The sequence below is a fragment of the Limanda limanda genome, chromosome 8 (assembly GCF_963576545.1).
Source record: "Limanda limanda chromosome 8, fLimLim1.1, whole genome shotgun sequence".
Taxonomy (NCBI): domain Eukaryota; kingdom Metazoa; phylum Chordata; class Actinopteri; order Pleuronectiformes; family Pleuronectidae; genus Limanda; species Limanda limanda.
The window spans coordinates 11,974,445-11,987,149 of record NC_083643.1 but is presented as its reverse complement, the minus strand read 5'-3'; the positions used below and the strand labels follow the sequence as shown (position 1 = coordinate 11,987,149).

The 12,705-nt window shown below is 42.9% G+C and overlaps 1 protein-coding gene across 2 annotated transcripts in view; it reads right to left on the bottom strand.

The window, feature by feature from the left end:
* Positions 1-741: 741 nt before the first annotated feature.
* itpr2 (inositol 1,4,5-trisphosphate receptor, type 2) overlaps positions 742-12,705 on the bottom strand; it is a 55,934-nt gene continuing 43,970 nt past the window's right edge. The window contains exons 52-57 of one of the 2 annotated variants that reach the window (XM_061075837.1): positions 12,613-12,699; positions 11,082-11,203; positions 10,811-10,976; positions 10,564-10,724; positions 3,690-3,851; positions 742-2,036 (exon numbers count right to left, since the gene is read on the bottom strand). In XM_061075837.1, coding sequence (XP_060931820.1) covers positions 1,959-2,036; positions 3,690-3,851; positions 10,564-10,724; positions 10,811-10,976; positions 11,082-11,203; positions 12,613-12,699 — 776 coding nt within the window. In that variant the 3' untranslated portion in view covers positions 742-1,958. The remainder of the gene's footprint in view (positions 2,037-3,689; positions 3,852-10,563; positions 10,725-10,810; positions 10,977-11,081; positions 11,204-12,612; positions 12,700-12,705) is intronic. The other variant, XM_061075838.1, reaches the window with a different exon arrangement.

The window sequence follows — 12,705 nt, the reverse complement described above, 5'->3', positions numbered from 1 at the left end:
TAACATGCTGACATATAACCCATTAACATCTGTCAGATGAACTCTTTCTGTGACACAAAACATCATCACCATCTTCACTAAAGAGGTTATGCTTGCATCTGCAGTATTCATTACATGAATTTATATCGTTACACAATAGTCTTTGTACAATTGAAATGTCCATATTAAGGTCTGTTTGGATTCTCACCACTGCCACTTGGCGTTATATTACTTTAAGCCATTTCTATCATATATCCATGACTCTAAGCCACTGTTCAGACTCACTTTTCACACACCCTCAATGTGTGAATAGTTTTATTTTGCCAAATTAATTGAGCCTCTCTGAAGTTTCAAGTAGCCCTGGTTGAAGAACACAGTTTACATTCTTAATCCCATATTTCTGCATTTGAATAGCTTAGTCTATTCAGAAGAGTGTTAGAATTGAGAATCAGCTTCTAAAGTGGACTGGCCTGAGAACAAAGATCGAATTCAAGAGTCTGCTCTTATCTCCATGCATCATATCAGATGTTTATTAGCTGCAGTAAAATTACAATTTGTGATGACAATTAACAAATAGAAGCTTGAGCTGAAATGGGATCCTGTCTGAATAAAGTCTTTATCAAGGTCCTGTGCTCCCTGCATGGACAAGTACATGCGTGAGTAAACACTGTGTGGGTGGTTGCAGAGTGGGTCAGGGTGACTGTATGTGTGTGGGGATAGGGGGGGGGGGGCTCAATGAAGGAAACAGCTTGACAGCAAAGCTATGAGTCTTGTTACAAATTTATTACAACCACATAAAATATGTCTATACAGTTTATTTCAACAGGAAGTGTCACAGGACAGTTACCATCAAGTGCAACTATCTGCCATTCGCATGTGCAAGTTTTTAAAAATTCTGACTTAACAATCATCTGCAGTCCGACAGGGACTGATAAAGATTAATTACAGGAAAAAAAGAAAACGTTAAGAAACAGTAGGAGATGATCTGAGCAGACACAGTGAGGATTTCAGTATTGGCCGACAGCTTAATAAACATGAGGAAGTCCATTTTGCAACAAAGAACTGTAAGCTCACCATCATCAGTCAGCACCACATCATGTACCAATATAAGATTTAGATTTTAAAAGAAATTTCAAGTAAGTTATGAGCAAGTCATTATTTTTATTCACATTTAGTTTAATAGAAATCTGTAAAAAAAAAAAGGCGACTGAAATGGTGCAGCGAAGGCATTTTAAAAAACAACACAAACACACAAATAATACCCCAAACTACGCTTCCAGTTCAGTTACACGCTCGACTGTTTACCCTTTTTTTTAGTGCACATTCAGTAATTGCAGTTTACTGATTAGAAAATGAGTAAGGCAGCATGAATCCTTTTTTTTTTTATTATCCAAAATGCAAAAATAATACTCCAGTTTATTAACAGCACATCTTCTTATAAATACCATCTAAAAAAGGTAAAGTTGTGAATAGTCGATAGTTAGTACTCACACTTGTCCCCCTGGAGGCCAATCAGAGACGCACAAAACCCTCGGCCTCTCTTATCTCAGCCAATCCCTGACCTCTGGGCGACAGGTTGGCCCGGGCTGAGGCAGGTGAGGAGCGGAGGCCGAGACATGTCCGTCCACAGACCTGACAGCACTTAACCAGTCACCTTAACACCCCCCTCCGTCTCTGAGTGGCGCACTAACACGACACTGGCAGATGTGTGCCGTGCCTGGCCAATCTCTCCCAGGGACGACTTCCTCAGCCCACGAGATCCTGTGAAGGGTTCCCCTCCAGGCACGTAATGGCACAGTCCGTATCCGATAAGGCCGTGTTGTGTCACAGAAAAGGCACCGAGTGTGAAATCTTGCTGCCATCAGTAATTGTAGGTTGACATCTGTGTATTGTTAAGCTGGAGTTTGTGTGAGTGCATTCCTGTTGCAGGCCTGCACCCGAGAGGCGAGTGTCTGTGTCCTGTGTGAACCTGGAGTCCGTCAGTGTGCAGGGACGTGATGGTTGGGCTGAGGACCCAGGAATCCCATCCTCTGCTTGTTCTTCCTCTGCTCGGTCATCTGCGGAGGATGAAGAGGGAATAAACATCAAAGTTGTTTTTTGCATGTCGCATTACACATGAAACACTAACCTGTGTATTTGCAACTGCTGCTCTAGCAGACACTTTATCATGCAAAACACAATATTCCCACTGCGTTCATACATAATTATAAAATTCAAGACGGGGAACATTCATCTATTTGAATGTGGAGTGCAAGTTAAATCACACTCTGAATCTCTTGTCGTTTCAAACAATACAAACGATTATTGTGAAAGCTTTGTTTTAATTCTAATTTTCATCTGACTGAAATTGTTATAAAAGAGGTACATGTTGTTTCCACAGTGGTATGCAAATCACTCCATTCAGCGCCAGTGTTGTGACTGGAAACTAAAATGTTCCTCGGAAAACTTCACCGGAGGACACAGTCGTGTGTGGGCGTGTTTTCTTGCAGAGCTGCGACCTGCACGTTTGTCGGTGTGGAAGTGTGGAGGAAGCGTCTGATCTCACACCAACATTTACAGATTCGAAGGATACTGAGCGATCTGTGCCGAACCCCATAAACCCACACAGAAACACAAAGGTGGGATTGTAATGGGAGGAGCTGGAGCAGAACTATTCTCCCAGTCAGAAAGATTCAGAACTGTTGTCGGAGCTACAGGCCCCCCCCTTGTGACTGCAGGCCTGTAGAGATCCCACCTAAACCCCATGACTCCATATTGGCGGCGGCTGTGGCTCGGGGGGAGAGCAGCTGTCCTCTAGAAGGCCGGTGGTTCGATCCCAGTCTTCCCCATTTCGCTTTGGGAAATTACCTTAACCTCAAAGGTGCCCCTTTCTCATTAAGAAGTGTTGCACATAGATGCACTGTATGAATGTGTTTCTGTGTAAACGGGTGAATGTAAATCTGTACTGTAAAGCACTTTGAGTGGTCATCAAGACTAAAGAAGCTTTATATGAATACAGACCACTTAGCATTAGACCTGGATTAGAAAAACAAATGACCTGAATTTGACCCAAACTGCATCTTGCTCAAGGGCACTTCAACAGCACACAAATTTTGGGAGGGGGGGAGGGGCTGTTTACACATGGGATGCGGGCCAGGATAGAGATGTTAAGAGACTGTTCCGCCCGCTGAGGTTGACAGAGGTTGTTGTTTTGTTTACTGGAGTGTGATCCTCCCCCGGTGGGAGTTGTTTTCACACATCTGGCAAAAGAGGAACAAGGACAGGCCTGTGACTGGAATCACATGCAGGGGAGGCAGGTGATGAGAATGATCAGTCACACTGCAGCAGCAGAGCTAGTCATCCAAACAGCCAGAGGCTCAGTGGCGGCTCCGAGTCGCGCTGATCGCTGACATGATAGTCGACCCGTCATGCTGCGTTCAGGAGCATCAAGGCTCCGATAGAATCCATCTCGATTCCTGAGCTCGGCACAGGGGGGGATTGCAAAATGGGAGAGCGCTGACGTAGCCCCTGCCATGTGACCCTTTGCTCTGGGGGGGGGTTAGGTGAAAGAAGTGTCAAGGTCAGGTAGCACGTGGACTGGGAAGAACACAGCCAAACCTTTTGTATTTATATACGTTTTAAAACAGGAGGATTTTGCTTTTCTTCTTGCAGCGAGTGCTACCATGGTGCGCACACCGGAGCATGACAAAGGGCCTGAAGTGGCACTCTACCTGTTCCTTGAGCTCGGCCAGCTGGCCTGAGAGCTGAGTCACCAGCGTGACCGTGCCGTCCAGTTTGTCCTGCAGCGAGCGCATCTCGTTCTGCTCGCCGTCGGCCTCGCTGCTCACCAGGGACATGGCTCTCATTCGGGGGAACCACTCCAGGTTCTTCTCCTGGGGGGGGTGGAGAAGAGATGTGAGAGGAACAGTAAGAAAAGCAAAAGGGAGAAAAGGCTGAGATAAATCAACAGTATGAAAGATTTGCATGGAAATTAGCCGTTTTCTGACATGACCTAGACAGGAAGTCCGCAGAATTGGGTCCAGAGTCTCTGTCAGTTTCCTTTCACACATGCACAACACAGTGGGAGATTTTGCTCTCAGGCACGTTCACAACAACACAGCTTGAAATCTCTGGGGCGTTCATGTGAGGGATGGTGCAGGACTGAGGCAGAAATATATATACGTATATCTTCTGCTGCGGAGATCATGCCTTTTGTTTACAGCACACGGACACAGGGATTTGGCTCTTGCCACCAAAAGTACGCTTGACATCGTTGTCAGTGTCTTTTATTTGTATGGCTCCACTTTAACCTGAAACATTTTCTTTGTTTTAAACCTTTCGTTTTGCATCTGCACGTGTTAGAAACGTCCCCACTCGGTCACAGTGAATACTTTGGAGAATCCCGTGCTTTGATCTCACATCCCCTCCAGACATTCACACATACCCCTCACCTCCCCTCCGGAATTTCTGCAGACTTTATACTCGGGGGGGCCAAACAGAGAAAATCCCCTGAAACTCTCACTCGGACATTTGCGCTCACACATACAAGCCCTTGCATTCAGAGAAAGTGCGGAGATTCTTTAGAGTTCAGTGCCTGTCTGAAAGCAGCTTTCCGGGCGCTGTGTGCTTTGTTCTTGTGCATCTGAAAGTAAAGAAGGTTTCACAGACACAGACTGCCATCAGCTGATCTTACGTAATATTCCGTTGCCATTTCTTCCGATAAAAATTACTTAAAAGGTGCAGAGAGTGGGATTTGACTGGCACCACGCTAGGTCCAGCGGGAGGAGTGAGGTAGTCGCCCACCTACTCTTATATAAAAATAGAATGGAGCGATAGAGAAACTGATCTGAGTGTGAGACGCCGAGGACAAAAGAAGAGGGTAGGGGGATCTTGTTTTCTTTGAATGATGGGTTTATCATACTTTAATGGCTGTGAAATATCATGGCATTCCCAAATATAATTTTCTCGGTCAGGAAAATGCCTTTACTTTCTATTCTAGGAACGCAAATCATTTTGACATAATGGTTAGCATTGATAAATCCATGCTTTAATTCTAAAACTGAAGTCAGTCCAAAGCTGGAACATTTTGAATTTGAAACGGATTCTATTTTTGGCAAAAAAATGCAGCCCGTTCAATTATTTATATCATATTTATAGAAAAGCACTGGAGCGCCAACATGCTAACTTTCTAACTTACAACGCTAATTAAGCTTTTCGCTTAGCTATACGTCAGCCTATATATATAAAAGATCGGACTTCTCCCAAAAGTGAAGCTGAAGCGTCTTGATCACCACCTGGTGGCCGACTGCAGGTTAGGTTACAAATCCTGCCTCCTTAATGTTAGTGGATGGGACCAAACAAAAAAGTCAAAGTACACGTCACACAAAGATGGCTTCCGTCCAACCAAACTTTTCCAGCAAGTTTATTTTTAATTAGTAATTAGTTAACCTATGAATGTGACCAAATTACTTCCTGTGTATTTTGTAAGGTCAAAAATCATGTCACTCTTCTTTCACATATTTCTTAACTGGATTATGACATATTTCATTCCTCTTTATCATACCGCCCCCCCCCCCAGTTTGCCAAGTCCATGTATGGCCTACATGCGCATGCACACACGCAGATACTCTGGAAAAAAAGAAGCACTTGTTCTTCGAACTTGTTTTCAACATTTGGACTAATTTTCCTATTGACTAGAATACTTGTTGACCACAGGGGAAGCAGTTAGACTGATTATGACTGCTGAGCTATACAGTATGAATCGAGTCATTCTATGAGCGCTTCCCTCAAGTTCTTTGGTTAATTTGGGCCTCTGGCACTAAGAGGCCGTTAAAAAGAATCGTTTCCTTTCTCACAACTATTTCGAAAAAACACAGCAAAGTCTCTGTGAGCTCAAAGATAAAGCGCCAGCATCCCTGGAACTGGGCACTATATTATATTCCACAGAGTCATTCGTATATAATGGATTAAGTAACCTTAAAGATTAAATAAAGAAACCTAAGAGCTGCTATTAAGGGGGAATACAATGTCCTGTTTGAATATACATTAACTCATGTTGGTTGAAGCATCATCTCCTGGTTAATGGCATTACGTTGAACAGTTGCTGTACAGAAGCTGAATATCGCAGCATGTCCGCATGTTGCTATTCATTAGAATGTACAGTAGTCCAGTGTGTGCTGTGCTGCACTGACTTGATGAGTCAGGCTTTAGTGATGCTTCACTGATGCATTTAAACACCTCAGTGAGCGTGAAGTCACAGACATTCACGAGCGCATTACGGTGGCCCTGAGGGTACAAACACAACAGCAATTCACAAAACTCAACATCGCAGTAAACACGACCTTTCAAAAGAACACGACAATTCAGATCCTGGAACGGGTGGGACACAGCTTCCTGTTAGCGATGGGACGGAATCCAAGTCAATCCAGGGTTTAATCAGTATTTAAATGTGTCGAGGTGCGTTGTTGCTGGATTGGATCGGCTGGTGGGAGGCTCCAAATTCTACCCTCATGTGATTGGTCGTTTGGTTTACAGGTAACTGACGTTCTGGGCATTTGTTGAAGTTCAGCTACACTTGGATGGCTCACTGGCCAATCCCTTACACTTTAGAGTCTATATCCAAACATCTGTCCAGGGGTCTGTGCTACTAAACAGGGTTTGTGTTTTTTTTTTATCTGCATCACATATTCATTATAGTATGAATATTTGAATATAATAATATAATATAAAGAATGTTGCCACCCTCCGCAACTCAGTAATAAACTTAATAATATTCTTGTGTTGTCTTTGCAATATATCCTCAACCGGACTTTAGAGGTGGGATATTATTCCCTCCACCAAGGAGGATATGTTTCCACCCCTGTTTGTCTGTGGGTTGGTGAAAGGGAAGAATTACGTCAGCTGGATTACACAAAAACTACGTAACAGATTTCCATGGAACTTGGAGGAAGGATGGGAAATGGGCCAAGAAAGAGCCCACACAATTTTGGCACAGATCCAGACAACTAACTTACTAACTAACTTAACTTGCGAGATTGGGCGTTTTTTCCCCAACATTTCACACTCCCATGGAATCATGAATGGATATAGATTATTATTGATTTGTGAAAGTTGGTGCAGATCCAACAAAAAATCGGGATCTATTGAACTTAAATGTGGTTTCATAAGGGGACAGTCGGGCGTTGGCGGAGGTATTTGCTGGTGTTATTCTAGTTTTTAGTGTTTCATTTCTATTTCAGTTATGTGATAATATTGCTAACATTTCATTTTTCGCTATGACCTGTAGATATTAGCGTTTCTTTCTTTCTTCGCGAGTCAAATTTGGTAATTTGTTCATGGCTCAGACGACGGCGCTTGTAATTAATTCCACATGAACACGTTCGTAGCCGGATAGGAAAACCAAGAGTAAACTGAGACCGTAGATAACCAGCTTCAGATTAACCAGGATAAATTCAGAGAAGCCAGATAAGGAGCAGATATCCTGGGTCTGCTGAACTGGCTTCGTAGTACAGGCCTCCACTCCAGGCAGCTCTGATAAGATAAACTCCTCTGAGGTCACTCGTTAAAGTGTAGCCGCCAAGTCTCCAGGTCCTAATGTTTTTAAGCCACGAGATATTTTATTGTCGAGAATGACATAATTTTAATGTCATTCGGTAAAAAATTCCCTGATAATTTCAAACTCCTCCTCCATTCATCAAACACTTAAATTTGGAATAAGGCACAGAAATAGGAAATGATATTGAACTGTCAACCAGGGACTTGGATTCTGTCCAATCACAAACAAGAGATATCGTCCCTCCCTTTCCATAATCTGAAACCTCTTTGTGTTTTGTGAAATATTGTGTTTTGACCCCAGTAAAAAAACGCTGTAGTTTTCTGTTTTGCTGCTGACACCAGACAGCTGGGATGTTTCACCAAAGACTCTCTCTCTCTCTCTCTCTCTCTCACACACACACACAAACACACACACACACCCACACACGCACACAGATAAGTTATTCACCTGATCAGAGGCCCACTTTACGTAACAAAACAATCTTTGACCTCTGACTTCAATTGACATCATCACATGTGTAGGCTCCTTTTTATTTATCCATTATTTAGTTAGTGCTGCTGTTAACATGTCACATGTGTGTTGTAAACGAAGAGTGTGATGTGACGGTGACTCACGGTGGGTGAGTGAGGGTGTGTGTGTGGTGTGTGTGTGTGTGAGAGAGAGAGAGAGAGAGAGAGAGAGACAGGGACAGGAGAGCACGTGCCAGGCAGGGCTGAGCTATTAGCAGGCCACTTGAGATGGGTTATGTAACAGCATTGTGGCTGCTGCAGTACCTGCTGGGCCTGTAGTCGCTGTCATAATTTTACACACAATCACCCCACACACTGATTCACATCCACATGCACAACACGGCAACAGAACAGACACTCAGTGTAACGTGATCCTACTCTTTGGCTTGGCACCGCATCAGTCTATCCTAGCAGATGCAGTCATTATAAGAGTCAGTGTGTGTGTGTGTGTGTGAGACTCTGTGTGTGTGTGTGTGTTCGGTCATCGAGTTTCAGGCGCAGGGAGGGGAGGGCAGAGTTTTCCTCGGTCCAGGAGCTTCACACTGAGTCGTACTGTCGTGCAGTGAGTGTTTGGAATAAAGATGGAGTTTAACAAGTGGAGCCACAAAGTGAAAACTGACACTTCCTGACTAAACACGAGTCAATCCTGAGTCTGAGGACAAATGAAGCCGGGCTGCTGCAGACATCATGAACTCATCTACTCTACAATTTAGAGATTAAGAATTTGCCGAAGTCATTCAACACATGATTCCTTCTGGATGCCATTGTTTGGTCATTGCATCGTATGTTTCTACTGCATATCATGTAACTGTAAATCAAAGTTCAAAATCAAAGCAAAGGCTAGTAGAGGTAGAAACTTTAAAAAATACTAAATGTCTGAAAAATAAAAAACTAACACATTTTATAATTTATTATTCATTATTAGAAGATCTGTTTTATAATCCATATCTAACAAACTGTTATAGAGATTTCATCTATCAGGAAGATAACAACAAAACGCCAATGTCCGACGCACGCCAGTCTACAAATCAATCAGTGTCAAGTATATATGCTGACGCAGCACATGAAGGTGACAACGTCAGGACACACGTATATGAAACAAAGGTCTTTAGTGCGCTCCCTAAATTATAATGTGAAAGGAATCAAATGTTAACAATGTGACAAAGACATAAATCTTGGACTTCAGGTGTGAAAACGTCAGAGACTATTTGATTCAATGTTGAATGTAAATTTGATCAAAATAAACGACTACAAACTGTCTTAGAATCTAATTGGTCTAAAACCACTTCACCAAATATTAAACCTGAATACCCAGTGGCTTCTACATACAGTATGTAAACTGTCTGTATACATATAGAGTAAATACATGCATATGCTTCTTATGTAAATGTTGTTTGTATTAAATGTGATAAAGTAACTCTCAAAAAACATTGGTCTGAAAATAAAGTTCTTTGTAATATTACAAATGGAATTATGATCTTTTATGTCGTTCTTAAACCCCGTTGAGCCTTTTTTTATGAGAATGGAGAATTGTATATAAAACACAGGAAGAAACAGGTTGTCTCAGCTGGAGTCCGTTACCTCCCTGTGTTTCTACTCTGCAGGTGTAAGTATAAATTCCTGACTCATCATTACCTCATCACACAGTAACACTGTGGCCTGGCATCACAGAAGTGACCTGGAGGAAGACCGGCTGATGCATATTAACTCAATGTCCGTCACTTGTTTGTTATGCAAATCGTTGGTTATAATGCGCCCGCTCTCATGCCCATCACGGCTGAATGGTAATCACAAAATGTGCCATTGTGCTCCGGGGGGGGGGTGTCATATGAATCCATTAACCTGATGGCAACACCTTTAACTGGCCTAACATCCTTCAACTTCTCGTCTGTGTGTCACAGCAGCAAGTTGGTGCATTGATGATAATGGACCAGGACTGGGTTTAATTACTATTTAGCCACACTGTGTCCCAGCAGGTTAGGAGCCCAGTGAAGCTCAGCATAGCGACGACTACCTCGCCACAGAGAGCCATCTCTCTCTCTCACTCTCTCTCTCTCTCCCTCTCTCTCTCTCAGTGAGGGGGAAGGAGAATAAATTGGGATGCTTGGCACAGGCCTAGAGGCTCAGTCTCATTTTTCGATCGCTGTCTGCTGTGGAGGCGCACGCTCCTCTAGCACACTGTGGACTTCTGCTCGGCGAGGAGGGCTGCACAACTTTCAGACTCCGACACTCAGACATCTGTATGCACACTGGTGCAGCTCGCTGGCAAAATATGAATTAGGCTGTGAAATGAACGTGTTTGGGTGTCCATATGCTCCGTATGGAATAATGAACACAATCCCTCAGGCTCGGGTGTGTTTATGTGCTTGTGTAACACAACTGTGCAACACTCTCAGAATGTTACACTTTAATACACATGGCAAAAGTAAAACACTGTAGCAACATTGATTTCAAGGTGACTGTGTGAGGCAACTTTTAAGCCGATTGAAACTGCATTGCAACAATAGTGTGTGTGTCTGTGAGTGTGTTACTTCTACTGACCGCAATCATCTGAGCCACGTAGCTCTCAGGGCCGGTGTACTCGGTCGGATCCTTCACCCTCACCAGAACCAGGAAGTAAAGGTAGTGCCACATGCTGTGCTCAGACTTGATGTGCTCCTCAAACGACACCGTCTTGTTGTCGAACTTGTCTCTTTCCAAACCTGAAGAACAGCATCAGCCCTTTTTATTGACATGCTGTTTTCACCACTTGCACACGATCGGAGGTGAAGCACGCCACTGAACTCACCACAGATGAAACAGGAGGTTTTCAGGATCTCCTCCTTCCTTTGTTTCTCACTCCTCAGGTCCGCAAAGGTGTCGATGATGACACCAAAGATGAGGTTGAGGACGATGATGATGACGATGAAGAAGAACAGAAGATCGTAAACGACGCGGGCGGCAAACAGAGGCTCCTGGATGGTGAGGTTAGAGGTTAAATATGGAAATGTGTCATTTTAAGCAGAAGTTGGTACAGCACAATTATGTTATTTACTCAATATATGGTTTAATCTGCTTACCTCTTTGGAGGGTCTCCTGAGAATGTCTCCCACACCTCCTCCGTTTCGCAGCCCCTGGTTCAACACTGTGATTATACACATGAGCAGCGTGTCGCACACCCGCTCTATCCCATCATCATCACCTATAACGAGACACATGCACGGAACAACATGTGAGTGGCAGGTGACAAAGAACAGAGACGCCATTAACATAAAGAAAGAAAGAAAGAAAGAAACAGAAAATACATCACAACGTTGGTGGCACCTCAATATCTGAATTTGTGATACAGCAAAAGGTCGTATTTTAAAAAATATAAATCCACCTCTACCGGACCTGGATATGTGGATCTGCACCACACTGTCCAAACTTATATGTCTAACAATTTTTCCTGAACAACTGGCAAACGTCCAGAAAAAGCCTGTTCTCACAATATTAAATAAAGGGATTGACCAAATTCCTGAATCTACCCCTTTTACCAGATCTGCACCGATATTTAACTGGGATTTTCTTGGCTCACGCACCATCCCATGACCAAAATTGGTTTATTTGAATTTTGTGTAATCCTACTGACAAACAAACAGAAAAAGGGAAAAAGCAAAACCTCCTCACACGAATGAACACATCGTCCACGTAGATTAAGTCTTAGTCTCTTTTTCATTACCCTGTCCTCCTTCTTTAATGACTTGATTTATATGACTCTTATAATCACAAATTGTGATTACATTTTCCATATTAGTAATATGAATGAGGCTGAATTTAATTAAATTAAATTAAATTAAGTGAATGGGTGATTTTGAGAAGACTCAAGTTCAGGAAAATCAACCTCTTTAATTGGTTCAAATGCAGTCGGACCTCATTTTAAACAATGATCACCCAGCTTTTATTACTAACTGATAAACAGCTGTAAACGACTACTGATAAAATACATGTCTCCACCTGTTTTTTTCTCTTTAAATGTGAGAATAAAATAAAGAAAAGATAAAAGGTGCTAAAAATCTATGACGAACTCCAATATATTATTCATGTCAGATGTGAAATGTCCGTATGAAAAGGGCTGTGGAGAGAACATGGCATGTGCAGCGTGAGAGCTTAGGAGCAAGAGGAAGCGAAGCATGTGGATGAGATCACGTGCGTGCCCCCATAGTGCAGGTGATCCATGGAGACGCAAGAGAACAAACAGGAGTGTGAGTCACCCACTCTGCCTCATCAAGTTTCTTTGTGTGCACACCTCTCAGTGTGTGTGTGTGTGTGAGAGACAGTGAGTGACAATTTGAGCGTGTGTATGAAACTGTTTGACGTGTGTATGCATTTCACAGTGTGTGTCCACGTGCAAGTGTGTGTATGAAACAGTGTGTGTGTGTGTGTGTGTGTCTTAGTGTGCGTGCCTGTGTGTGAGTGTGTGTGCGTAACCTTTCAGGAACTGACTACTGCCAGAAATGTCACAAACTGCAATATGTTGACATTTCTGTCCTCTTAACAGTGATTTTCGTAAGCGGTAAAATAAAATAGAATAAAATACTAATTTGCTTTTAATTTAATCTTAAAACTTACCAGCAGCAGATTTGGCTGTTGAGACTGGGCAGCTATCTTTTATACATGTTTCAGGAACTTCACTGTTACTCAATAAATCCCTTTTTCCTACAA